The sequence below is a fragment of the Gobius niger genome, assembly GCF_951799975.1.
Source record: "Gobius niger genome assembly, chromosome: 16".
Lineage (NCBI taxonomy): Eukaryota > Metazoa > Chordata > Actinopteri > Gobiiformes > Gobiidae > Gobius > Gobius niger.
In genome coordinates this window covers 5,324,479-5,349,013 of record NC_136867.1, presented here as the reverse complement: position 1 = coordinate 5,349,013, position 24,535 = coordinate 5,324,479, and the positions used below count along the sequence as shown (strand labels likewise).

General features: G+C 41.9%; 1 protein-coding gene across 1 annotated transcript; it reads left to right on the top strand.

Moving 5' to 3' along the window:
* Nucleotides 1–1,703: 1,703 nt before the first annotated feature.
* Nucleotides 1,704–24,410, top strand: lbh (LBH regulator of WNT signaling pathway). The gene is made up of 3 exons (XM_079573671.1): nucleotides 1,704–1,854; nucleotides 17,107–17,209; nucleotides 23,771–24,410. The coding sequence occupies exons 1-3, from the start codon at nucleotides 1,826–1,828 to the stop codon at nucleotides 23,999–24,001; spliced, it is 363 nt and encodes a 120-aa protein (XP_079429797.1). The 5' UTR covers nucleotides 1,704–1,825; the 3' UTR covers nucleotides 24,002–24,410.
* Nucleotides 24,411–24,535: the final 125 nt, after the last annotated feature.

Here is a 24,535-nt window from a genome sequence, read left to right as displayed (position 1 = left end):
TAAAAACAATACCTCACCACGACAAAAAATATAATGGCCCATTCATCTCTAACGCAACTTAGACAGGATGTTGCCATGGTGATCCATTGGAGTGAACGTTCATCTCTGGCAGCCATATTGCTACTGTCTTTGCGACTGTGATTGCATCTTTGTGATGTCTGATCTTATATACTGTTTGTATGTATGTATGTGTGCCAGATCCAGGGTCGGACTGGCCATATGTCCATTCTGGAAGAGCACAGAAGGGCCACTGGCTCTAGGGCCACCGGTCTGGGCCTCTCACTTTACCTTACCCTTAACCCCCGGGCGAAACCGAGCATTACCCAAATCTAAAAGCTTTAAAGAAAAGCATCCAAAAAACAAAAATGTGCTGGAAACGCAACAAAAAAGTGACAAAAACACAACCAAATGTGACAAAAACGTGACGACAGAGCAATGAAAAAAGCGATGAAAAAACAACAATAACATGAAAAAAAAGAAAAAGAAAAACAAGAGACGAAAACACAACAAAAAAGTGACAAAAAAGTGCCGAAAACACGCCAAAAAAGCCACAAAAGAAGTAATGAAAAAGCAACAAAAACATGACAAAAATGCAGCGACAACGTGACAAAAAGTTACCATCCCTTTTCTAGATTTTGGCTTTCAAATGAGGCGTTACAGTGTTGCTCTCCAGTCAAGAAGCCTTTAGATTTGGGTAAAGCCGAACTGGAGAAAATGCTCTCGGTTAAGGCAAGAGGTAAGAGCTCAACACATGTATTTGTGGAAGTGTCACATTTACGCTAATTTGGGCCAGGCTGACCAGAGTCCAGGGCTGTTTTTCAGTCCCAGTCCAGCCCCTGGCCAGATCCAACGTCCACGTCCAACCAATGCGAAAGCCTCTTCGTGGTTCCATTGGTGTGTGTTGGGGCTTCGGGGTCGGAGCAGGGAAAGCTGCAACTGCAAAAAAAAAAAAAAAAAAAAAAAGACCAAGAAACCAGTGACAAAAGAGCGACAAAAACGTGACCAAAAAAATTGCAATTAAAGAGCAACGAAAGACCAATGAAATAGTGACAATAAAGTGACTACGACGCAACACAAGAGAGACAAAAATGGGACAAACACAACGGCAACAACGCGATGAAACAGATCCATTTCGATCAATTTCGTAGCTTTCAAATGGCGTAGGCTGTGAGCTCTCCTCCAATCGAGAATCTTTTAGATTTGGGTAAAGCCGAACCGGAGGAAATTTGCTCGGGGGTTAACTTTATTTTGTTTCCTCACAAAATATCAACATTTTACCTATCGGTGTCTTATAAACATATAAATACATGCTCGGTTGACGCAAATGTCGTATCATTCCAATTCAAATTTTGGCTAATCCGACAATCGCAAGATGGCCGCCCCCATTTCCCCTTCGCGTTTTATCATAGATCCCGCGCTATTCTCCCCATCCGCGCCTTTGACATCATCCTGTTCTGTCCCCGATCGGTCCTGCGGCGACTTCTTTGCGTCACTGCGGCCCCATTGGCTGTCGTGCGTAAGAGAAAAAAAAGAAAAAAGGGGAGGGGAGGAAGCGCGCGCCGTTGAGATCTCGTACTTTTTGGAGGTGTGTTCCGTCCGCCACGCTTCGCTCCCACACGCGCCTCTCGCTTATATAGTGCGCACGGGAGTCGGGGCTGCAAAGTACACACGCGCACACACACGTGGAAGAAAGGTTGTGACTGACTGGCTCCGAGGTGTTGGTGACTTTTTTGTTGAGGGCGCTTCTGTTTTTGTGCCCGTGTGTGGAAGAAAAGTCCGGGACAATCGCATTCGTTTCGAGGGGACTCCGCGCAGGTGGCGATACATGTCTGTAGTTTCCCCGTACGTCTACTGGTGAGTGTTTTTTTTTTTTTTTTTTCTCCTTCTCTACTGCGCTGTTTTTGAGAGAGATCGGTGCAAGATTCCGATCGAAAGTTTTACGCACGTCCAGTGGGTCCTGGGTACGCGTGCGTCATGTGCGTCGCGGTAAAGAAATAAGCTGGTTATGATGTTTAATCAGACGTGGGGTGGGTTGATATTAAAGGATGCGCCCTCTCTGTTGTTACGTTGGAGTAAAGTTGGCGTGCGCAGCTTGCGTGACATAGGGTTTAATCTGTCTGGCTTGTCAGTAATTTTTGTATCATTTTCCTCAACATTTTAATAACCTCTTTGTAAGAAACATCACAACTCTTCCCACTGCTCTTTGTTTTGAGAGCGGCTCAAATTCCATTCATTATTTGTTCAACTCATTTCCAGTGGACAGTCAGACATGATGCGTTTCTATATTACTAGAAGTGCGCTGGTTTCGTATAAGCCACAGTTGGACGGTTTCTGGTTGAGTCATAGCCTATAGTCCTGGTTTGATCTTGATCTAGGTCTGGTGGTTCTTCTTGGAAGTCCAAATATTGTTTGAACTGACATGCAGTTGCAGCAGGGGTTAGGGCTGCTCCATTATTGAAAAAATAATTATCACGATTATTTTTGTCATAATTGGAATAACGATTATTCAAACGATTATTTGTTCCCTATAAAACAAAAGTCTTTATTTTATTTATATATTTATTAATAAAAAAAACTATGCTGAATATTTTCTGTTTTCAAGTTTGCCTCGATTAAGGAGAGGTCTCTGTTTCACACCTGCCCCCTGCTGGCCAGCCCTCACACCTGCGAAAGCAAACTGAGCAGCGCTGTTTGTTTTTAAGTCTGGCAAAAGCATGAGCCATGGCACGTGAAATGCGAAGGGGAAATAATCCCAGCGCCGTGAAATATGCAAGTCTGCTTTGCAAACAAAAAATATATATAGATTTTTTTTTTTAAGTGAAAAAAAAAATGTGAAAAAAAAATCATAGTTTTTTTTCCGATTATGCTAATTTTGTAATCGTTTAGTGGAATAATCGAAATTGTAATCGAATTTCGATTAATTGCACAGCCCTAGCAGGGGTTGTCAACTGCAGCTTCAAGACAAACCATGACCCATATAAGAACAAAATAGGCTGTATATGAAATCTGATACAATGCTTTTCCTTATAGAGAATGCGTAAATGGAAGATTAAAGCAACAGCGTGTAACATTTCACACGACAACAAGCATTTATTTCATTACAGATATTTTTACTGTTGAAAAATATCTTATAAAGTTCACAAATAAACGTTTGATTGCTGTGTGACTTGACAGTAACTTTACCAGGAGCGGGACGTCTCCATCTCGTCTCCATGGAGATGGATGTTGAGTAAAAGGCAGCGAAGTATGACATTTGACTAGTCCTCATCCAAATCCATTCTTTAACTTCAACACTGTAAAACATGACTTTTCTGTGTAAAGCTGGAGGAGCAGGTGTTGTTCTGGCAACATGAAAGTAAAAAATGTTACGTAGTGCGCCTTTAAGGTAGCACTGTGTTGTATGCTTGTAATGCAGACTATAGAGCTGCATAACATGGATAAAAGTGATATTTCAAAACTCTCAAATATCGCAAGTAGAATGTTATTAGTATTGCAATCATTTATTAACCATTTTAACCTCTCAGCCTTAAAAGAGTAGATTTTGTCCAGTTCGGCTTTACCCAAATCTAAAAGCTTCTGGAGTTCACAGCCTGTAGGTGTGACGCCTGCTTTGAAAGCTAAGACCTACAAAACTGATCTAAACGGATCTTGTTCCTCACGTTGTTGCCGTGTTGTCACTTTTTTCACGTTATTTTTTTCATCTAATTTCTACCAGTTTCTTGTTGCTCTTTTGTTGCTTTTTTATTGCACTTTCGTCACAATTGTTTGTTGAGTTTTAGTTCTTTTGCTGCCCATTCATCGCTTTTTCACAAAAAGTCTTCAATCTGACCCAAAATAAGGCTAAAATTGAAGTAAGTTGGGAAAATCATGACTTGTTCTGAACTTTTTGCACATTTTCAATTTGTGATGCGTATTTGTTTTTGAGCGATGTCGTGTGTAAGCCCTCTTATTTACCCAAACATACTTGTGTGTTTCCACTTCAATGGTAGAAGACACAAATATAGTTGTTAGCAGTACTTTCCCTGGTGGGTATACCCCCCCTCCTGCTTTGGTTGTCGCACCCACCGGAGTTTCCTTAAAGATTTTTTTTTTTTTTTTTTCCTTAACCCGAGAGCTGCACCGCTCACGTTTTGTGCTATATTTGATCTTGCGCAGGCTGTAATATACAGTACTTTTTGAAGTTACGGTAAAGTGCAGTGTGAGGAAATGCACTGGAGAGTTCCTTGTCTATGTTTGGGAACAATATGATGTTTCAGCGCGTACATCATGACAAACGGATTAGACGAAATAGCTGTGGCCTATAGATTTTTACACATGCTGCCTGATCAAAATAAAAGTCGCTAGAAAAAAAGGTCACGCCTTTAGCTTTGAATACTGCACACATTTGCTGTGGCATTGTTTCACTAAGCTTCTGCAATGTCAGAAGATCCCGTGTCGCATTAATTTTCCCCCAAGATCTTTGCATTGATGATGGGAGAGTGTGACCACTGACAACGGAAAAAACCTGGTCATTCGGTAGTCGGCTGATCTCATTCTTTGGGCACATAGTTTTGTTTTTGGTCAGGCTGTGTTGTAACGTAAAGCCAAACCGCTCATGCTTTGTGATCAAACTTTAAGAGAAAGCGCAGATACTTTGAAAAGTTACACTCATAGTCTACGTCCATGTCTAAATGTAAAGAGTTTTGAAATGACGTGCGAATGCTTCAATCCAATCCAGTCACATCCTGTCGCAAAATCCTCTGTTTTGCTGGCAGTCTCTCAATGTGCTGAGAGTGTTGACCCATCTTCTCAGAAACTTGCCAGCAGTGCAGTGCCTGGAAGTCCCGCAGAATCCTACAGTTTGGTCAGGAGAAGCTGAAGGCTGAGGTTTCATAGTGGCATAAATTGATCATTTGTCATTTAATAGGCCAACAACAAATCTGTATATTGTAGATACAGTAACTGGTGGTCAGGACATAAGCTACATGATTACCCTGCTGTGTGTGTTTTGGGTTGAGGCGGAAAAAAAACAACGTGTTTTGGAGGAAACTCAGCTAAACTCCCCACAGAAAGTCCCACTTAGACACTTGAAGTGTTTGTAGATATTTGTGTTAGAGAAATGGAGGTCAGTGTGGGGGTCTAGTAGTGTATAATGAACTATTTTTAGCGATAAACCCGGAAGCAGCACAGAGGCGTAAAACATTACTGTAATTTACTGTGCCACTCTGCTTTCTTTTGAATGGTGTGAAATATCCTATCGAGTCATCCCGGGGAAGAGGTGCGTGTTTGGAATGTGCTGTGATAGTTGGTAATGAGTTTTGACAACAATAAACTATTTAAAGTAAACTAGCATTGCTATGGTTTAAAAAAAATCATGTACAACCCCCAAAACTCGTATAGTAGATACAGTTGGCAATGCTTCCCACTATAGATACAGACGGCATCTCGTCATAGAAGGGGGCGTGGCTTCGCCGAGGGGGAAAATAGAATCTTTAGAGAAACACAATTTTTCACTCTTTTTAGCCATTTTCTGGTGGAATATCAACTTATTTATCACACATAAATAAAGTCAAGTGTAAATCGGGTCCATGTGGATATTTTGTCGCAACAGATTGTTCAGTAGAAGTGAAAAAACGGCAGTTGTAGCTAGCGCTAGCTAACCGTTAGCATTAGCCCGATGCTAACATGTAGCATCAAGTTAGCATTCTCCGTTATTCATGTATTTATGGGCTGTTGAACCACTTTGCTCCTCCCCATTTCTTTGTATCTTTATTTAGTAGAAAAATATACTCATAATACAGCATTTGTTACAGTAGATTTGTAGCCTGGCTAACACCAGACTAAAATCACAAGTGATATTTAGTCTGGGGACCACCAATTCATTTTCTCGTAGGAGAGGTGTGGTTTACGATCGTCCATACTCGTTTATTGGGCGATACGAAAAAAAAAAAAAAAGTCTCATGCGTCTACACGTAGCCACAGCCAATCGTATCATCGTATGAGATGACGTATGACGTACCCGCTGTAAACTTTTGAGCTAAACTATTTAGAACAAGGTCTAAAGCTTGATCGAACAATAGCATCGCGTCTGCTGCTGTCATGTTGGATCCGTAAATAAACTTTTTTTTTTAATCCGTAAATAAACTACAAGCTTTCGAATAGCGCGTCATCGTCTTGCCGTCCCTCCTCGCTCTGTGATTGGTTCCCAAATCCACCGGAAAATTGGGCCATGGTCTCCAGGCTGTTGTGCAGTTCGAAATAATTCGAGCGCACACAGCAGCATGGTGTTAGCCAGGTTAGGAGATTTGAATAATTAGAGAAAATTTACATTTTTTCTAAATTGTTTTCCCCCTTAACTGTTTTCAAAAATGACCATATATGGGCGATTCTAGAGATGCTGTCTGTATCTATGGGGAGTAGGTGAGGAAAAATGTTATGGAATCACTATTGTCCACTCTTTCTGGACATTTTTAAGTGGACAATAAGTGTATTTAGCGCCGTCAAATAAAGTCAAGTCAAAATCGGGTATTTATGAATGTTTTGACATTTTGTTTACATCAGAACATTTAGCAGATTTTCCAGTAGTTTAGTGAAAAGCCGGCACTCCCTGCTCGCCGCTAGAATGTAGCGTGCTACTGTTAGCATGATCTGTAATGTACTAATTTGGGCCGTTGACCCACTTTGATCCTCTCCTTTTCTCTGTATCTCGGTCTGGTAGAAAGTACATCCATAATTCAGCATTTGCTAAGGCGGCTGTGGAGCAGTACTTTGTGGGTGTTCCCAAAGATATCCTGTCTAATACCTTTTAAAGTATAGTTGTATCCTTTCTCGACCACACATTTTTCTTGATTTTTTTTTCCCCCTTTACATCTCCACCTGCTTAGCCCCCGCCATCAGCCTCCAAGTAATGGAAAAACACTTGAACATGAAAGGGGAACCCCAACCCTGCTCTTTTTTCATCTCCAGCTACTATCTAAACCATCTCTCTCTGAACTGTACATGTTTTCCTGTGTGCAAGGAGCATGTCACTTTGAAAGCACGATTTAGCTCAGGAGGAAGTTCTCAGACGACCTTTTTATTGAAACCGCACGGCCGTTTCGGTCGCTGCTGAATCTCGCTGCTCTCCCCGCTCCGGCGCGCCGCTTTGGTGTTGGCTTGGGAACAGGAAGACATTTGCAAAACAATGTGCAAGAGACAATAGACAGTGGAATTTTGACTTTGGTGAGAATATGGCCTTGGAGTAGTGGGATAGAAGCGGTGTGTGTAGTTGAGAAAGTACTAGCTATGCAGCAAAAACCTTGTGTAAACTACTTTTGACGCCTTCACCTCAGTAGTTTCTGTGTTCCACATTGTTTCATTGGATGCTTTTGTACATCTTTTCTGTGTTTTTGTGAGGTTCAGTGGACTTTTTACTGCTGGGAGGTCCGTACTAGCCATGAAGGACCCAGTTGTTGTTTTTTTAAAGACAACGAACACCTAGCTTTTGAGCTAAAAACATTCGACCAATAGCCCTCCACACCTGCAGCACAGTAGAGCTGCTACAGGAAACACAAAAGGGACAAACAAGGAGGTATTCGGGCAAGACTCGCAGCTAACCCACACAAACCTTCTATCCCTACACTGTAAAACATGTCCATGAAATTTACTGAAAATTTCGGTAAAATGGTGACTGAAAAAAATGTAAACGGAAAAACGATAAAACACTGTAATTACCAGTAATGTTTAGTTAGATGTTTAACCACACAAGACTGTTACTTTTAAAGGAACTTGATGTTAAAATAATCAAATTTCTTTGTAGTTTCAACACAGAAAAACTGCAAAACAAAAACCTAGCAAATACAGTTAAATGTACAACGGGAGTCTATTACTAAAAAACTTAAGGACTTGAAACTAATGTTTACGAGCAATTAACTTAACCATTACTCGTGTTTGACATTAATCATCAGGTAAATTGTACTGAAAAACGTGTTTTAATAACGGGGTGGTTTTAGTAAATATACAGAAAAAAACGGCCAAAATAGAAAGCAGTCAACAGTTTTATTATGTTAAATATACAGGTCATTCCGTAACCTTGTTTACATGTTACTGTATTTTTTACAAAGAAATTCTGGCAACCACAGCTGCCAAAGTTTTTTTGTAAAAACAACTGATTTTTTTTTAGTGTACTACAGTTCTGGCTAATGTTCGTTCACTGGAGAATAAGACCGATTCTATTCGTAATGCTATGCTCTTCCCAGAAGATACTGAAAGACAGAGGAAGGGGGAGGTGGCTGACCAGTGCAGGACACCACGCTCTGAAACGGGGAGAAACCCAGGAGGAGCCCAACGCCTGAACGTAGTTTTGTAAAGCACTGACTTAGAGTTCTTAGTCAAAGATTAGATCCCTCTAGCGCCAATAGGACTTTGTTATTTTCAAATGTAGTTCGACACAATCCCAGCAGAGGTCGCTAGTTTTGCAACCGAACTGCAAGAGAAGCAATGTCAATCTTGGGCCGTACTGAACTTTGACCCATGCTTCAGAGGCGCAGGGGGTATGATGTAAGGTCAATTGAAAATGCAATCCTCCAGCTGCTGATTCTGAATGTTTGGGGGCAATGTGGGAAACTGAAGCACCCCAAGGAAGCCTTTTCCAGCATGGTCATCTTTGAATATAATCCATTAACGAACCTGGTCATTCAGGATGTTCAGGTAGTCGGTTGATCTCATTCTTTGAGCACACAGTGTTCCCAATCCTAGACCTGACAAAACGCAGCAACCCCGGCTCAGAACAGTTGGCTAAATCCGGGTGTTGACTTTTTCTTTTGGTCCGTCTGTGTAGATTATTTATATGCTGAATGTCCCGGCATATCTATGGCTAAAGTTCCAGACGCACAATAGCCGTATATATTTAGGGGACGATTTGAACTGGCGTCCCTATGACCAAATGGTGACTGCTTCTGTTCTCAATAGATGACACACCAAAGAAACAATCCTTGTCCAAATGAAAGAACCATAATGTCGCAATAAAAACGATAATAATGTCACCACGATCAGCTTGCTCCCTGTGTGTTCACTGACTTTCCCGGGCCCGCCCCTCTCTGTGTTGTTTGTTTCCTCCCTGTTCTTCTTATTGTGCCCCTTCATGTTTTATTAGGCCGTGCACTGTTATTCTTAGCCGAGCAGGATGTTTATAGGATCCCTGTACAGAAATATGACTGGCAAAGCCTCCATGTTTATCTTTTTTCCGCACTCATCTGCTCAGGTCTTCACGCTCCCGCCTGGCCCAGCGTCCCATCTGTTTTCTCTGCACAGCCCACGGGACGACAAATCCGTGCACAATATCCTCCTCAGCCCCGTGTTTTTGGGATTTCCGGGTATTGTCTTGAGAAATGCGGACAGTGTTTGGGATTGTGCTGTAAAAGGTTATTATAGCTCCCAAAAAGAGCAAAACGACGAGGAGTATGTTGGTCTTTACCGTGTGGTGGAGTTGAGTATCTTCTGCAGTGGGACGTGTTATCAGCTCATCAGAGGGTGAACAATCCAGTGCCTGGTTAATTACGCTTGACAATGAAGGGAAGAGCCGAAATTGAAGGATCAAACGGCGAAGTCAGTGTGAGCGCATGGCCGCCACGAGCCAGTTATCCCCGGGGTAACTTTTCTGACATCTCCTGCTTAGAACCAGAAAGTCAGAAGATAAATCCATCTGAAAAGTACAAGATTGGATCTGTAGTACAAGATCTGTAGAAGCTACTAAAGCTACTTGGTTCATGCTACACATGGATACCAGACATGCCAATATTTGTGAATGTCTGGTATTTCTGGTCATCTCTGGCTCGCTTGCAGACAAAACGTCTTAAAATTAGCATTGCAAAGGGGGAGTTTTGGTCTCTTTTTTTTTTCATCTGACATTAACCTCTTAACTCCCGCTTGGAACTGAGAGGATCTTTTTTCTCGCGTCATCAGATTTTTTTTCATAATTTTTTTGTTGGGTAGTCAACTCATTTTTGTCATTTTTTTTGTCATTTTTTTGGGCAAATTTTAATCACATTTTGTCACATTTTTATAATTTTTTTTGTCATTTTTTGTCACATTTTGTCACATTTTTCTCATTTTTTTTGTCAATTTTTTTGTCAATTTTTTATCACATTTTTCTCTTTTTTTTTTGTCAATTTTTCTCATTTTTTTGTCACATTTTTCTCATTTTTTCGTCAATTTCTGGTGACATTTTTGTGACATTTTTGCTACTTTTTCATCAATTTTTTGTCACTTTTTTGTCAAAGTTTTCTCACTTTTTTGTCACATTTCCATCATAGTTTTCGTCTCAGCTTTGTCGCTATTTTCACAGCTTTTTTCCAGAAGCTTTTGGACTGGGGTAAAGCCAAACTGGAGAAAATGTGCTCGGTTCAGGTGGGAGTTAAGGGGTTAAAACCAAGATGTTAAGGGAGAAAACTAGCCAAAAAAAACACGTGAAAAACACAATGTTTTCACCTGCAGAGTCTGGCTACTGCTTTGTTATTTACCTGTGGTTTTTTGAGATGAGCTGTGATTGGCTAAGACGAGGTGCACTTGATCCAATCAGCAGCAAATATCCCCATAAAAGTCTGTCCTCTTCACAGACGATTTAAACCAGCGCTTTTCTATTGATGTTCCTGTCCTAACATTATTTACACTGTAATATCTTCATAGCTTCAGAATGAGAATAAGTAGGAACAGCTTGTGCCTGTGTCAATGTGCAGCTCAAGGCGACCCAGGCTTTTCAAACACAGAGTAACAAAGGTGAATTCTCCTCAAATGCCATCAGCTACTAATAGGTGCCAACCCTGCTTTTTTGCATTCACAATAAGAATAGCTTTGGTGTTTTGCTTTTGCATACTTGCGCCCTTACTCGTTTTTGTTTTCTCTTCTGTCCTTGGTTGTTTTCCTGTCTCCGCTCAAAATGCCGCGTCCCGTAAGATTTAAGACCATGGAGCAACGACGCTAACCCCGACCACAGTAATGGTTACCTTCAGTAAGACGGGGCCGTGCAATGAGTTACAAAGAGCCGTAAATTCTTCACTGCCCTTTCTCTCTCTCTCTCTCTCTGTAGAAGTTAGTGTGCACTTGACGTAAAGTCTCCCCATCTCCTGCCCTCATGCCTCATGGTAATGTCACTGTTACCTAACCGACTTTGCATGCCTTAAGTGCTTGTGTTTACATAATTGTAAGCCATCGCTTGGAAGGAAGAATCGCACAGGGCAAAGGTTTTAGTTCAAAGGGGATTTGAAAAGAAGTGGTGACCGGGGATGTTGGGTAATGTCTGTATCGTCGACTTTCAGCCAGGACTTCACATCTTTGTAGGAGTTGGTCTCCCTCAGACTTAGTCAGGACTTAAGTCAATTTAACTTCATCTGCTTAGGTACTGTGCTTGGGTAGAGTTTTTGAGGAAATGTACTTTACATGAGTCGTCTTGAACTTGCTGCTTTTACTGCACTTAATTTGAAAGACATTACTCTGCCTGGCCCCCCAAAAAAGCATCTGCAAACGATCCAGTGTTGCATTCATTTTAGGGCTGCAACTAACGATTATTTTATAGTCGATTAATCTGTCGAATATTTTTTACGATTAGTCGATTAATCGCTTGGCTGTGAATGGTGTGGAAAACTTTATTTTTTCCATTTTTTTTTATCACATTATAGCTTAAGTGGTGCTGTTTGAGGATGTGTTGATGGAGTAAACTAAAGGGAAATGTTTTTTGAAGGAACTATTCATGAAATTTACAATGTACAAAACACTACAGACCCTAAATACAAAATTGAAGTGAATTGAAGAAGGTTTTCATCAAAATTGCTAATTTTTTTATGTCATTTTTGCTCCACTTTAGTCTGTGTGAACCAGAAACCGATTAATCGATTACTAAAATAGTTGTCGACTCTTTCAATAATCGATTAGTCGCCGATTAATCGATTAATCGTTTCAGCCTTAATTCATTTTCACCAAAATCTTGTATTAATGATGGGAGAGTGTAACCACTGTGCAAATAATAATTATGCATCGGTTTTATATATTCAATTTCAATTCAACTTTATTCCGGACTCGGATATAGCGCTTTTCTGGACACTCAAAGAAGCTTTGCATTGCATTATTCGTTCACTCCATACTTGGTGGTGGTTAAGTTACTATTGTAGCCACAGCTGCCCCGGGGTTGACTAACGGAAGCGAGGAAACCAGTCTGCGCCATCAGGCCCCTGACCACCACCAACCACTCACTCACTCACTACATTCACCCAGGCTTCCAGGTGTTACCAAACGGTCTTCCCGTGTCATTCTGTGTCAGAATGTCTCCGGCTCCACTCTTTCACCATGTGAGCACGATGAATCCTGGCATTGTTATTGATGGAATAACCTGGTCATGCAGGAGGTTCAGGTAGTGCTGATCTCAGTAATCTCATTCACACAGTGTTGCTGAACCTAGATCTGATCAACCACATTCACTCCAGATCAGAACAGTTAGTTACATCTAGGTGGACACTTCTAGTCAACTACATGATTGATCTGATTTTCACTAGCGCTTGGTCGTGACGTATGTAATGCGCCCGAGTGAGTGAAGCAGCTATTATAACTCAATCATAACTCAATCATCACTCAATCATAACTCTATTATAGCTCTATTATAACTCTATTATAACTCTATTATAACTCAATCATCACTCAATCATAACTCTATTATAGCTCTATTATAACTCTATTATAACTCAATCATCACTCAATCATAACTCTATTATAGCTCTATTATAACTCTATCATAACTCTATCATAACTCTATCATAACTCTATCATAACTCTATCACTACTCTATCATAAGTCTATCATAACTCTTCAGGACGTTCCTTGCACATTCCAAGGCTTCAATTTTAATTTCTGGATATTTGGGAGCCGAGCCAGGATGTATTGAAGAGCTTCCATTACTTTTGTATCCGCCGCCATTGCCAAACTACAACGCGCAAATGCTTGATGTCATCTACAAGCCCCGCCTCCCCCGCTCCCTGAATGGTTGGTAGAAAGTCAACCGATGTGACGCGGCCACTGAGATCAAGCCCAGACGTACATGTAGGGAAATGATGATTGACCGGAGTTTACGAATGGCTAAGGCCAGGCTAGTTCTACCCAAATCTAAAAGCTTTTTTGTTGCCTTTTTTTTTGCTTTATCTTCATCTTTTTTTTTTTTTTGCTATTTTGCTTTTTTCAATACGTTTTTGAATATGGGTAAAGTCAAACTGGAGAAAATGTGCCCGGTTAGTACGTAAAATGTCCAGTCAGATGTATCCAAACTCCAGTTTCAACTTGATATCACCACATGTATTTCCCTCCCATTCAACTGCAGTGTCTCACCTTAAAAATGAATCAGTTGCACCAAACTGCACTTACCAACTGTGCTTTTATATCTTGCATGTTTTTGCTCCGACCAAAAATAAAACCCATTTCCACGTCTTTCCCCAAAGTGGGTAAAAAACTGGCCGGACGGTGCGCAGCGACCCGTCACACTGCGCGACGTGACTAAGCTTGTTGTTGTTGTCGCATTCATCTTTGTCCTTTTCCCTTTTCAGAAGTCAGTCGGGCTGGCGCACACACGCCGGGCCCCGCGGCCACTGACCAAGATGCCCTTTTCCCTTTAAATAGCTCTCGTGAGAAGACCCGCTGACGTGCCTGCGCAAAAACAGCCTATCCGTCATTCCGGAGGACTGGCTTCTCGGATAATAATCTCAAAAGTGGATGCTCTCCCACTTGGATAAACTTGGTCTAAAATGGAAAGTTTGATGGAACGGAGGACATTGTAGTCAAATACCACAGCCCGCCCCAGTGCTCTCTCTCACAATATGACTGTCGGGCTAATGCGAGGACTAGAGGGGAGCGTATTAGGCTCCATTTACAAGCACCTTATGTAAGCTAGTGTCTAGTAAAAAAAGGATGAGAAACTTTTGACTTTTGTGGTCGGATAGAAAGAGAAACTGAAAAAGCTTGCATGCATCTACGAAGGATACTGTACTTTGCAAACTGTTTACCTTCTCGTGTGTTTTTTTTTGTTTTGCTCTTCCTGGCACAGATGTCTACATTGTTGTTCGCTGCAAAGTGGCTTGAATGGAAATCTCTGATAGGCTTTTCTATTTATGTCTTATCTTTCACCAAGAGGCCACAAGTCACACTGCAGTGTTGTATTGCTGTTCAATAGGGATCAGGGCTGGACTGGAGGAAAAAAAATCGGCCCTGGACTCATGGGTCAAGACAGGCCCTTTAAAAAATCAGTCATAGGCGCTGATTAATGTTCAGCTCGGTGGATGCTCCCAAAAAAAAAAAAAAGAGGGGGTTTGGATTGATCTCACAAGCTCGTGGTTGTGAGCCCGGCGCTCTACCTATGGAGCTAAACGAGCGGCACGTAAATGAATGTTATGAACCACCCTGCGCTCGCGTTTTCATGTTTTCAGCGCAATAGTCGAGGTCATTAGCGTTACAATAAGTCCTTGAACTAAAATAGTATGAGCTACAAAACCAAGGACAACAGCTGCATGTTGTTTTTGCCGAATTCAAGCTAACAAAGCACTCACAACTTTAATGTTGTCGTTTACAACTTGCTGCAACATTTGTAATATGCCTGAACAATGTTGATATGCATGTTTCGTTAAAGAGGGGGTATTATGCTTTTTTCAGCCACATAGCACCAGTCTATAGCACACTACAATGATGACCAAACCTTCTGTTGGTCTGTAAATGCAGTAAATTAGAAAAACTGCCTTGTATGAAATTGCTCTCTCAAAATGGCTGTAGTGAATGTCTTGAAATAGGCCTCTGTCTCTTTAAGAACCTCTGACCCTTTCCGACACGCCCCCTCCACACGCTGTCTGTGGCATCAGTGGGGAGGGGGTTCTGCTGAGGAGCAGTGGTTGGTTACTCGGCTGGTGACGAAAGCTCGGAGGCGTCTCCAGGAGGTGGGGGCGTTCCTAGGAGGACTCAGGCAAAGCTCTCCCTAAAATGGCCGCCATCAGAGTTTTTACAGATTACTCACAAATACGTGAATGTGCCAAGGCAACACTTCAGGCATGTTTTTAATGAGGGAGTGACATAACAACATGATGTAAAGCTTGAAAAAGTCGATTTTGCATAATAACCCCCCCTTTAAGGAGGTTCCTCACGCAACTGCGACACAACTAAACTTCACAAAACCAAACAAATGATCACACTGTAGGTTTGGGTAATGAAATGGTCAAACTCACCACGGGGTTAGAGAGGTGGAGAGTGAAAATGGAAGTTCCTAAATGGCCAAAACATTGTAAATCCTTTCAATGGAAACCAGAAGCTATTTCCATACCGTTTTGGAACTTTGGCTTCATTACAGGTGTACAGAAAAAGGTGGAAGTGCACACTCTACTGGCCTAAACTATAACTGCATTTAATCATATCATCAAAACTATCGAACTATTTAGCGGACATAAGTTGTTTGAAGAATATTAAAGCTAAAGGGTGTAAAGCTGTCGCAAAAGCCTGAACAGAGCACGATTGTTGAACCAAAGAGAGCGCAGTTTGTCTCTTTTGTTCCCCATTGTCACTTCATCAGCTGACCGAAGTTTAGACATGGCAAGGACGGCTCTGAAAGACTGTAATGGAACACTGTTCAATAGTTGCGTAAGCGCCACACAGGGCGACGGTGTCATCTCAAACTGCTGAAGAGGCACTTACTGGCTGTTCAGCAACTGACAGCGTTTGAACCGTGCGCAAGAGAAGAGGTTTCATGTCATACTTGTTTGTTAGAAAATGAAGGAAATGCCGTTCAATTGCAGTCGCCACGGTTAACCTCTTAACTCCCACCTGAACCGAGCACATTTTCTCCAGCTTTACCCCAATCCAAAAGCTTCTGGAAAAAAGGTGTGAAAATAGCAACAGAACTGAGACGAAAACAAGGATGAAAATGTGAAAAAAGTGAGAAAAAATTGACGGAAAAGTGACAAAATATTTACAAAAAATGGACAAAAAAATGACAAAAATTGACAAAAAATTTACAAAAAACGGAGAAAAAATTGACGAAAAAATGGATGAAAAAAAATCTACAAATTTGACGAAAAAGTGACAAAAAATGTACTAAAAATGGACAAACAAATTGACAAACAAATGGACAAACAAATGGACAAACAAATGGACAAAAAATTGGACACAAAAATGGACAAAAAATTTACAAAAATTTGCAAAAAATTTACAAAAAACGGAGAAAAAATTTGACGAAAAAGTGACAAAAAATGTACTAAAAATGGACAAACAAATGGACAAACAAATGGACAAACAAATGGACAAACAAATGGACAAACAAATGGACAAAAATTAACAAAAAATTGACAAAAAAATGCGAATAATTTGACAAAAAAGTGGACGGGAAAAAAATTGAATAATTTGACGAAAAAGTGACAAAAAAAATCACGAAAATTTGACAAAAATGAGATGACTGCCCAACAAAAAAAGTGATGAAAAAAAATGTGATGATGTGAGGAAAAAGATCAATTTTAGTTTTGTAGGTCTTTCAAATGAGGCGTTACACTGGCCTACAGGATTTGGGTAAAGCTGAACAGGAGAAAATGCTCTCGGTTCAGGCGGGAGTTAAGAGGTAAAGTGGATGGGATTAAATAAGTCGCACTCCTTTCCACTCCTTTTGTGACATGTTCATTTGCGAGCTGTGCAAAATAGGTTTAGTTTATACTATAGCCTTGATATTGAAACCACCGTTTTCCGTGCTTGGATTCACCAGCTTGTATTCCGTCCAATTAGCTTTCAGGTTGAGTTCAAATGTTTTTTTTTGTGTGTGTTCTGACCTCTGTAAATCTCACTCAGATCCACGGAGACCAGTCTGTGTACAGAAGGTTAGAGCGTTGTTGGCCTATGAATCTCGCTCTGACATCATCCGACCAAAATTAGCCGTGACGCACTAGATGGCAAACTCTCTACTTGTATTTCACTGCGAACGATTTCTTAAGGCGTTTTTCCAAAAGTAATAAATCAACCAAAGAAGCTAAAAACAAAACAAAAACTATCATAATGTCGAATTTATGTGGATGAAAATGTATTTCCTTACCATGCAGTGTGTTGACGTTGTTGGTTAAAGGATGTTCTCTTTTTTTCCCTTCTCTACAGCCCAGTGTTTGTGCCCTGCCCAGACATGACTGAGGTGATGATCAACAGCCCCCCCATGGAGGACTGCAGGCTGAGCCCCGGCAAGGACCGGCTCCCCTACCAGGTACAAGCAACTGACTGACATTCATGGGCGTCAGAAGATTTTTGAGACGTAGAGACATGAAAAAAAAAATACAATTTAGATGTGATTTCCTGCATTCTGGCGTATTTTTAGATATTATATTGTTTTATATTTTGAGCTCTCTTTTTGCTGTCATTTACAGTTTTTTTGCATGATTGCATTGATTGATTTACAATCGATAATAATGCAAATAGAAACATAACTTTACTGAAGAGAAAATAAGTCAAGAAATAATAATCAGCGCTGTCAGATTAAACACACTTTTGAAATTTGATTCCTCACAGTCAATCGCGGCCCATTTCAATATCGTGTTGTGTTAAGCACCACAAGCCTCACATGTCACGAACCAGAAACAATTTCATAAGTGGTCTGCAAATATGTTCAGCTCCTCTTGCTGAGTTCCAAAATATGCCATTTGTGCTTTTAGAAGGATTTTTTGTTTCCAGGGGCCCCTCAGCAAATGCCCGGTTTGCCCACTACATATTTACGGCCCTGCCAATACGTAAAATGAAACCCAAAGCATTGTGTATGGTGTCTTATAAGATGAGGGCGGTCAGTGAACAGGTCACGGCATTCTTTATACTAAAATCTGGGGAATTATTTTGTCACAAAAACCACGTCTCTCCTGTTTCTGTTTCTTCACAGTCGCCTCCTGCTCTGCTCAATTCAATCAATGGCTCTGACGCACATAGCCGAGCTTTTCAGTCATACTTTTCCTAATTTACTTCCACTTCAGTCTTGTTTTTAATGTGAGACACTGCAGGTGAATACGGTGGTCGGAGATCTGTAAAAAATCATATTTCATCAAGGTTTTTTGGAGTTCAAAGATGAATCAATCACGCTAAGAAATAGATATTGGGGGGAAAAAAAGTCTACTGTCACCAAAATGGCCCAAGTGTGAATTGATTGAAGAACTGATCCTTTGTGACCTTGGCCAAAAAGCACGATACAAACCAAAAATGACAGTCGCTTCAGCGGGTTTTTCTGGAACACATGGACTCGAGGCACATGTGAGAGTGTAAGAAGCGTCTCATCAGTCAGTGCGTGGAATTATCATGGGCTCTGTCTGAAATTTCCACCCCAGCCCCTAAAATTTTATGGCCTGCACTAATTCTGTTGCCGATTCTGGCACAAAGCTCCCTAACATCTCCTTACCGCAGATAAAGTGACTCTGGCGCCTACTCTTGTTGCCACTCTTGTCGCCAACAGAAGGAGTGACTACATGTATGTTAAAGTTTGCTCCAATAATACATTTTTGTGATAGGGTCAGGGTGGTAAGGCGATCGATCATTTAACAGCCCAAGCTAATGGTAAGCAGCTAGCATAAGCAACTTTTTTTTACCGTAATGGTTCAAATTTAACCTCTTAACTCCCACCTGAGCTGAGCACATTTTCTGCAGTTCGACTTAAGCCAAATCTAAAAGCTTCTCGAAAAAACTTTGTCAAAATAGCGACAAAAAACGAGAAGAAAATGAGGATGAAAAACGGACAAAAATGGAACAAAAAAGCCACAAAACATTATAAAAAGTAAAAAAAGAAATCTGACCAAAAAATGATAAAAATCGGATAAAAAGGTGACAAAAAATGATAAAAAAGGTGACAAAAAAATGATGAAAAATTGACAAAAATATGTGGCAAAAACGCAATGAAACAAAATGTGGAAAAAAGTGACGATAAAGCGGCAACAATGCGAGGAAAAAGATCCTTCTAGATCAGTTTTGTAGGTCTTTCAAAAGAGGCGTTACTCTGGGCTATAATAGGCTGCAACCTTTTTGATTTGGGTAAGGCTGAACCGGAGAAAATACTCTTGGTTCAGGCGGGGGTCGAGAGGTTAAGTAATTTACTGATAAACAAAATGCGATGCGAAATAGAAACGGCATTTGCGACTGTTTTTCTTGATCAAAACCCGTCGCTTTCGGCTCTTGGCGCTTTCGGCTTTTGTCCTCCGACTCTCGCAGCGCATTGTGGTCGACATTTACCCATTTGGTGACCATCGTTGTGCAACACTTTTCAAGATGCATTATGGGAAGTTTAGAATGCGCTGCTTTTTCCCCCACTTCGGACATTTGGACACCACCACAAAATGGCGTGTCCACTTTATAGTATAGGGAGTGCATTGACGACTTTGTAATCTTTGTTTTTTGCCATTTGTGTGCATAACTTGGGTGTAGCTTTGGATGTTTGTTGTCATGGCTGACTATAAGTTCTGCGTCCATGTCATTGAGGCACCAAACAACAACCCATCAAGTCAGTTTCTCAGCATGTTTTTGTAGCAATCGCGCATTTCCTCTTCATTCCATGGGCTTTTCAGACGCCCCATTTGAGCCTCCAAAAGACCTCCCCCAAGCTTATTTCCTCCCACAGCGTTTTCAAGCTGGCCAACTTTCATTTACCGCCAATCCCCTCCGAAAGCGCCCAGCTGTATCCCACTGAACACCCATTGAAATGAGTGGACTCCCATACAAAGGATAAGGAAGTGTGTGACCGTTATCTCCAGTGGAAGTGGTGTGATTCAGACTCTCACTCCGAAAGGCTCCCAAAATAGCCCTCATTGTGTGGCGTGAAGTGTGGAAGGGTGGAAGTCAGACCGGCTGTGACAAGTGCGAGGGTCCAGGAGCAAGGGCACCGCTGTCTGACTGTCGGACGCATGGGACACGGAGGGCACGTGGTCGGAGGCGCGGACTTTTTGCAAAGAAATCGTGATCTGACCTTTTCCTGGCCCCAAATGTGCGTTATTTTATTGTACATATTGTTAGTGGTAGAGGAAGCCTGGTTCGCTTTTACATGTAAAGTCTAGTCCAAGGGTGTCTGAACGTTTTTCATTAGGGACCACATATTGAAGTGTATATGGTACAGAGAGCCACAGATCAGTGGTCAATGCAGTGAAAATTTGAACTCAGTGCATTCAGCAGAGTTTTAACCCGTGCCCCACTCCTTCATTTAGACTTGGAGCCTTAAAACCAGCTCTTTCCCACAATAAAATGTTGTTTTTAGTTTATGACTGCATATAATTATGAAACTTGTAGTAAATGTACTAACTCAAGCAATTTGTACCGATTCATCAAGAAGCCTGAGGGCCACAAGAAATTGGTCTGAGGGCCGCATTTGGCCCCCTGGCCGCACTTTTGGTACCCCTGGTCGAGTCCATAGCAGCCCAAAGTGCGACCTTGCAGCCCTCAGGCCAATTTTTTTAGGGCCTTCAGTCTTTCTTGTTGCATTGGCGCACATCACATTTGCAATTAGCATTTATGTAAGGGATAATGTACAGAACGCTGGTCATTATTAGTAAAATAAGCACCGACAGGGCGAACCGGACCCCGACGCGAAGCGGAGGGGTCTTGTTTCGCCCTAAAGGTAATGACCAGCGTTCTGTACATTATCCCGCTTATTATACGGCCATTTGCCAGCTGAACACACACAACATAAACTTCGTACACTTTTATGAAGGTCGAAAGGTTTATTTAATGACTTCCGCGACAAATAGTTCCCAAAAGTTTGCGTGTTGCTCGGCAACGTTTTGCTAGGCTAGAAGCAGCAAGGCTAGTGGCTAGCCTAGCTACTTAGTTGAAGGCGCAGTTGGAGAAATGGTGGTGAATCTCTGGGTAAGTTGAAAGTCAGACTCACGCTAACTTTACGAGCAATTCCCCGACTTCTCTCGCAGTGACGGGACAGATAGTGTCGCTACTACGTACGCGCGGAGTGATATGAAAGCATTTTTTTCAGAGGTCCTTTATCAGAAAATAATGACCGGTAGAACGTTGGGAAATCCCATTCAAATCAACGGAGCGTTCTACTTACGTTGTGAAGAGCCGTATAATGAAATAATTTAATGTGCAAAACATTTAAAATCTGGTTGACAATGTTAGTTTGGATACTGTATTTTTGATATTCAGCTTAATTTCAATCAAAAATTCATCAAATTCGATGTCAGAAATGTAAAAAGTATTGCCTCAAATCATCTTGCGACCCCCACTTCAGTGTCCCGCAACCCCCGGCATGACATTATGGTTCCAAGCCAAAACAAAGGTGTGGGGAACAGTGGGAAAACAAGATTCAGGAGAAGAGCGACATTGAGTCTGGCCTCCAGGCATTGAATTCAACCGTCTATCACTGAAACAAAACAACTGGACTCACTTTCCATCTTAGCCATGAGGAAGCTCCCGAGATGGGATGTGATGGGTAAGAATTGCTCACCACAAAACTGTCCAAACATTTCATTGGATCCAAACAGATTTCTATCTTTTTTTTTATTTTGGTCAATTCTCTGGAAAGAACGTGCGCTTGCTCCCATATAAATAGCTGCATACTTTTATCTGACAAATTGCTGCATTCACAGAGTATTTTTAGCCACATTTGTGTTTCTTCTGCCTCATCCGTCTCCTTAAGGAATCCATGTGGACACAGCTGGATCCTCTCCCATCTTCTCTCTCCCCGTTCTCGTCTTGACTCTCTGCATCTCTCCTGTCTCCTCGATCTCTTTATTCATCAGTCTGTCTCAAATGTGTCTCTCTCTTTCTCACAACGTCACTTCCTCTTTTGTAAGCCATGTCGGAAAAGCATGAGTCTCTATCACTATACCATTCCAAAAGTGCCATTTCGACCCCGTCTCTCTAACCCTGTCTCTTCCCCTCTCTCCCTCCCAGCTTCTCACACATCTCCCCCCCTCTCTCTCTCCGTCTTCTTCTCTCCCGTCGGTCGGCGCTGTGCCCAGACAGCGACACTGCCCCCTCCGCCCTTCATGTCTCGGAGTGAAATATGCTGGTCTAAAAATATGTCCTCCACTCTGCCCAAACAGCACTACAAAATGCTGTTCTTGGACGGGTCCAGTGGAAGTTTTTTTTTGTTTTTTGTTCCAGAGCTTCATGAGAACTGATGCCGGTGACCAGTCTCAGCCGCACACGTTTGTCCATGATGGAGCCTCTATTTTAGATTTGCTTTGCTGGTTTCTTACCATATGAAGCTATGTTACCAAGCCCTTTTCACTTCTTGGGTCAATTTCCCTGTTGAAAAAGCTGTATTTCCCATGGACTGAAATGTATGGTGATTTAATATTGGCATTACGAACTCAACCCAAAACATGTTTCACCATCCAGCTAGGTGCTCCTGCCCATGAACTCTTTATCAAGTCCAAACCATCACCAAATCCATTCTGAGCAGTTCTGCGCTTTAAGTTTGTTGATGATGGTGCCATGGGTTTGTTAGCATGCTGTTACTTAGCTAAAAGTGAAAGCTTGTGTTCACTGTTATCACGTTTCATTCCCAGTACCAGACTTGTTCCTCACTTTTCAATAAATATAGATTACAGTGGGGCAAATTAAAGGGACTAGATGCAAGTGGTCGTTTTTATACTCACTACTGCCATCTCAGGTCTTATGCGTAACTGCAATTTCTATATTAAGCTGAATTAACAACAACCCGAATTAGCAACTTTTTGAGTGACAGTGCAGGATTTTAGAGGCAGTTGTGGTGAACAGGGCTCATTTTACACATTAGGACATTGCTTGAACATGAAGGGGGAGGAAAATGAAGCCTAGGCGTTATTTCAACCTGGGAGACGATTTTCAGCATCACATACCTCCAGCCAATGATCGCTTCCGAGAGGGCCACACCTCCACCTCAGCCATCAGCGTAAGAGCCGCACCTCCACAGCAGCCAATCATCGCCCTCGGTCCCGCTTTTAAGCCCCAGCAATCATGGTTCGTTCGCTTCCCAGCTGCGCTGCGACCCGCCTCCACCCCATCTCCGCCTCTTCCATCCACGGCTTCTACCTGCTGCGGCTTCACAGGTCTTCCATACCACCACCAGTGTCCAGGCCCCGGGGGAAGGCATCCCTAACTACAACCTGTTCATCCATACTGACTTTCATACATCGATGTCTACCGCCGGGGTCTGATCGCCAAAACTAATATACATGTCAATAAATCTTCCTAATCGCTGCTTTTGTCTGTTTGAGTCCATCCAGGTTGAAATACCATACTTCCAAGTCCCTTGAATTTAAAATTCTTTTGACCAAATAGTAAACTGTTAGCTGCTCCCCAAAAAAATCAATATGGGTGCCATTTTCCAAGAAAAGAAGAATTTTCCAGTGAAATGTGTGCTGTAAAAAGGCCAGGTGTGAGACCCTGGTAGTCATATTAAGTTTGTTGACCTCTGTCCATTACAAGATCTTGATGTTTTGTCCCAGTTCTGCTCCGTTTTGTCCCGGGAACCAAAAACCTCTTTGGGACCTGCTTCATTCAAGGTCAAGGACTGTAGGCCATACACACACACAGACATTGTGACAGAGTTATGTGATGTGGTACAAATTATCCTGAGATACTAATTTAATCGCATTACTGGTTCAACTGTTGTTGTTTTTTTATGTTCCCAAATAACTCAACATTTTATGGACAGAACGAGCCTTCAAACCAATTTTAGCGCTTTTTTCTTCAAAATTAGAATTCGGAGAGAGAGTCACAATCCGGCACTTTATGTCAATTTCAAAAAAATGCACCTGTTTACCTGCAACCCCTTGGTAACGCGCTGCTTCCTATCCGTCCCCAGATCTTCCCGGACCCGTCGGACTTCGAGCGCTGCTGTAAGCTGAAGGACCGGCTGCCGTCCATCGTGGTGGAACCCACGGAGGGGGAAGTGGAGAGCGGGGAGCTGCGCTGGCCCCCGGAAGAGTTCCTGGTAAGCGAGGAAGAGGACGACGAAGAAGAGGTGTTGGAAGAACACGCCCATAACAACGGAAGCCTGCCAAACGGACAAGCCACGCAAATCTCCCAGCACTAAAGGCTCCGGTTTCCACGGCGGCCGCCATTTCGGTTTGCCCTCAAACCCAAAGACTACTTCTGAGACAAATTGCTACTTCAAATTGCTGTTTTGGTTACTTTCAGCAGTATTTTGTGAAGTTCTCCTTCTCCCCCACCCTTTAGCACTTTGTGAAGTTTCCCAAATTGTTTGTGTTTGATGGATTCTCTGGACGCAAATGGTTCTTCCACCAACTAATTTACTCGTCCACACCGGTCGCCATCTTGAATTTTCTCAAACCCAAAGACTTCCAAGACAAATTACCAGACTTCCTACTTCAGCAATATCTTTCTCCTTCTAAATTTGCACACTCCTTCCTCCCTAACAGCTTGTGTAATTTCTCTAACCGATTGTCGATACTGTTTTGACCATAACATCCATAGAAGACAATCAACATTCTCCAAACCAAGTTGGTTGTTCTGAAATTCTCTTCCAAGATCAGCAATGTCTTTGTCAAGTTTGTCTCTTTTAATGTTTTGTCTTCAATGGAATCTACCAACACTGGTTTGAAATTCT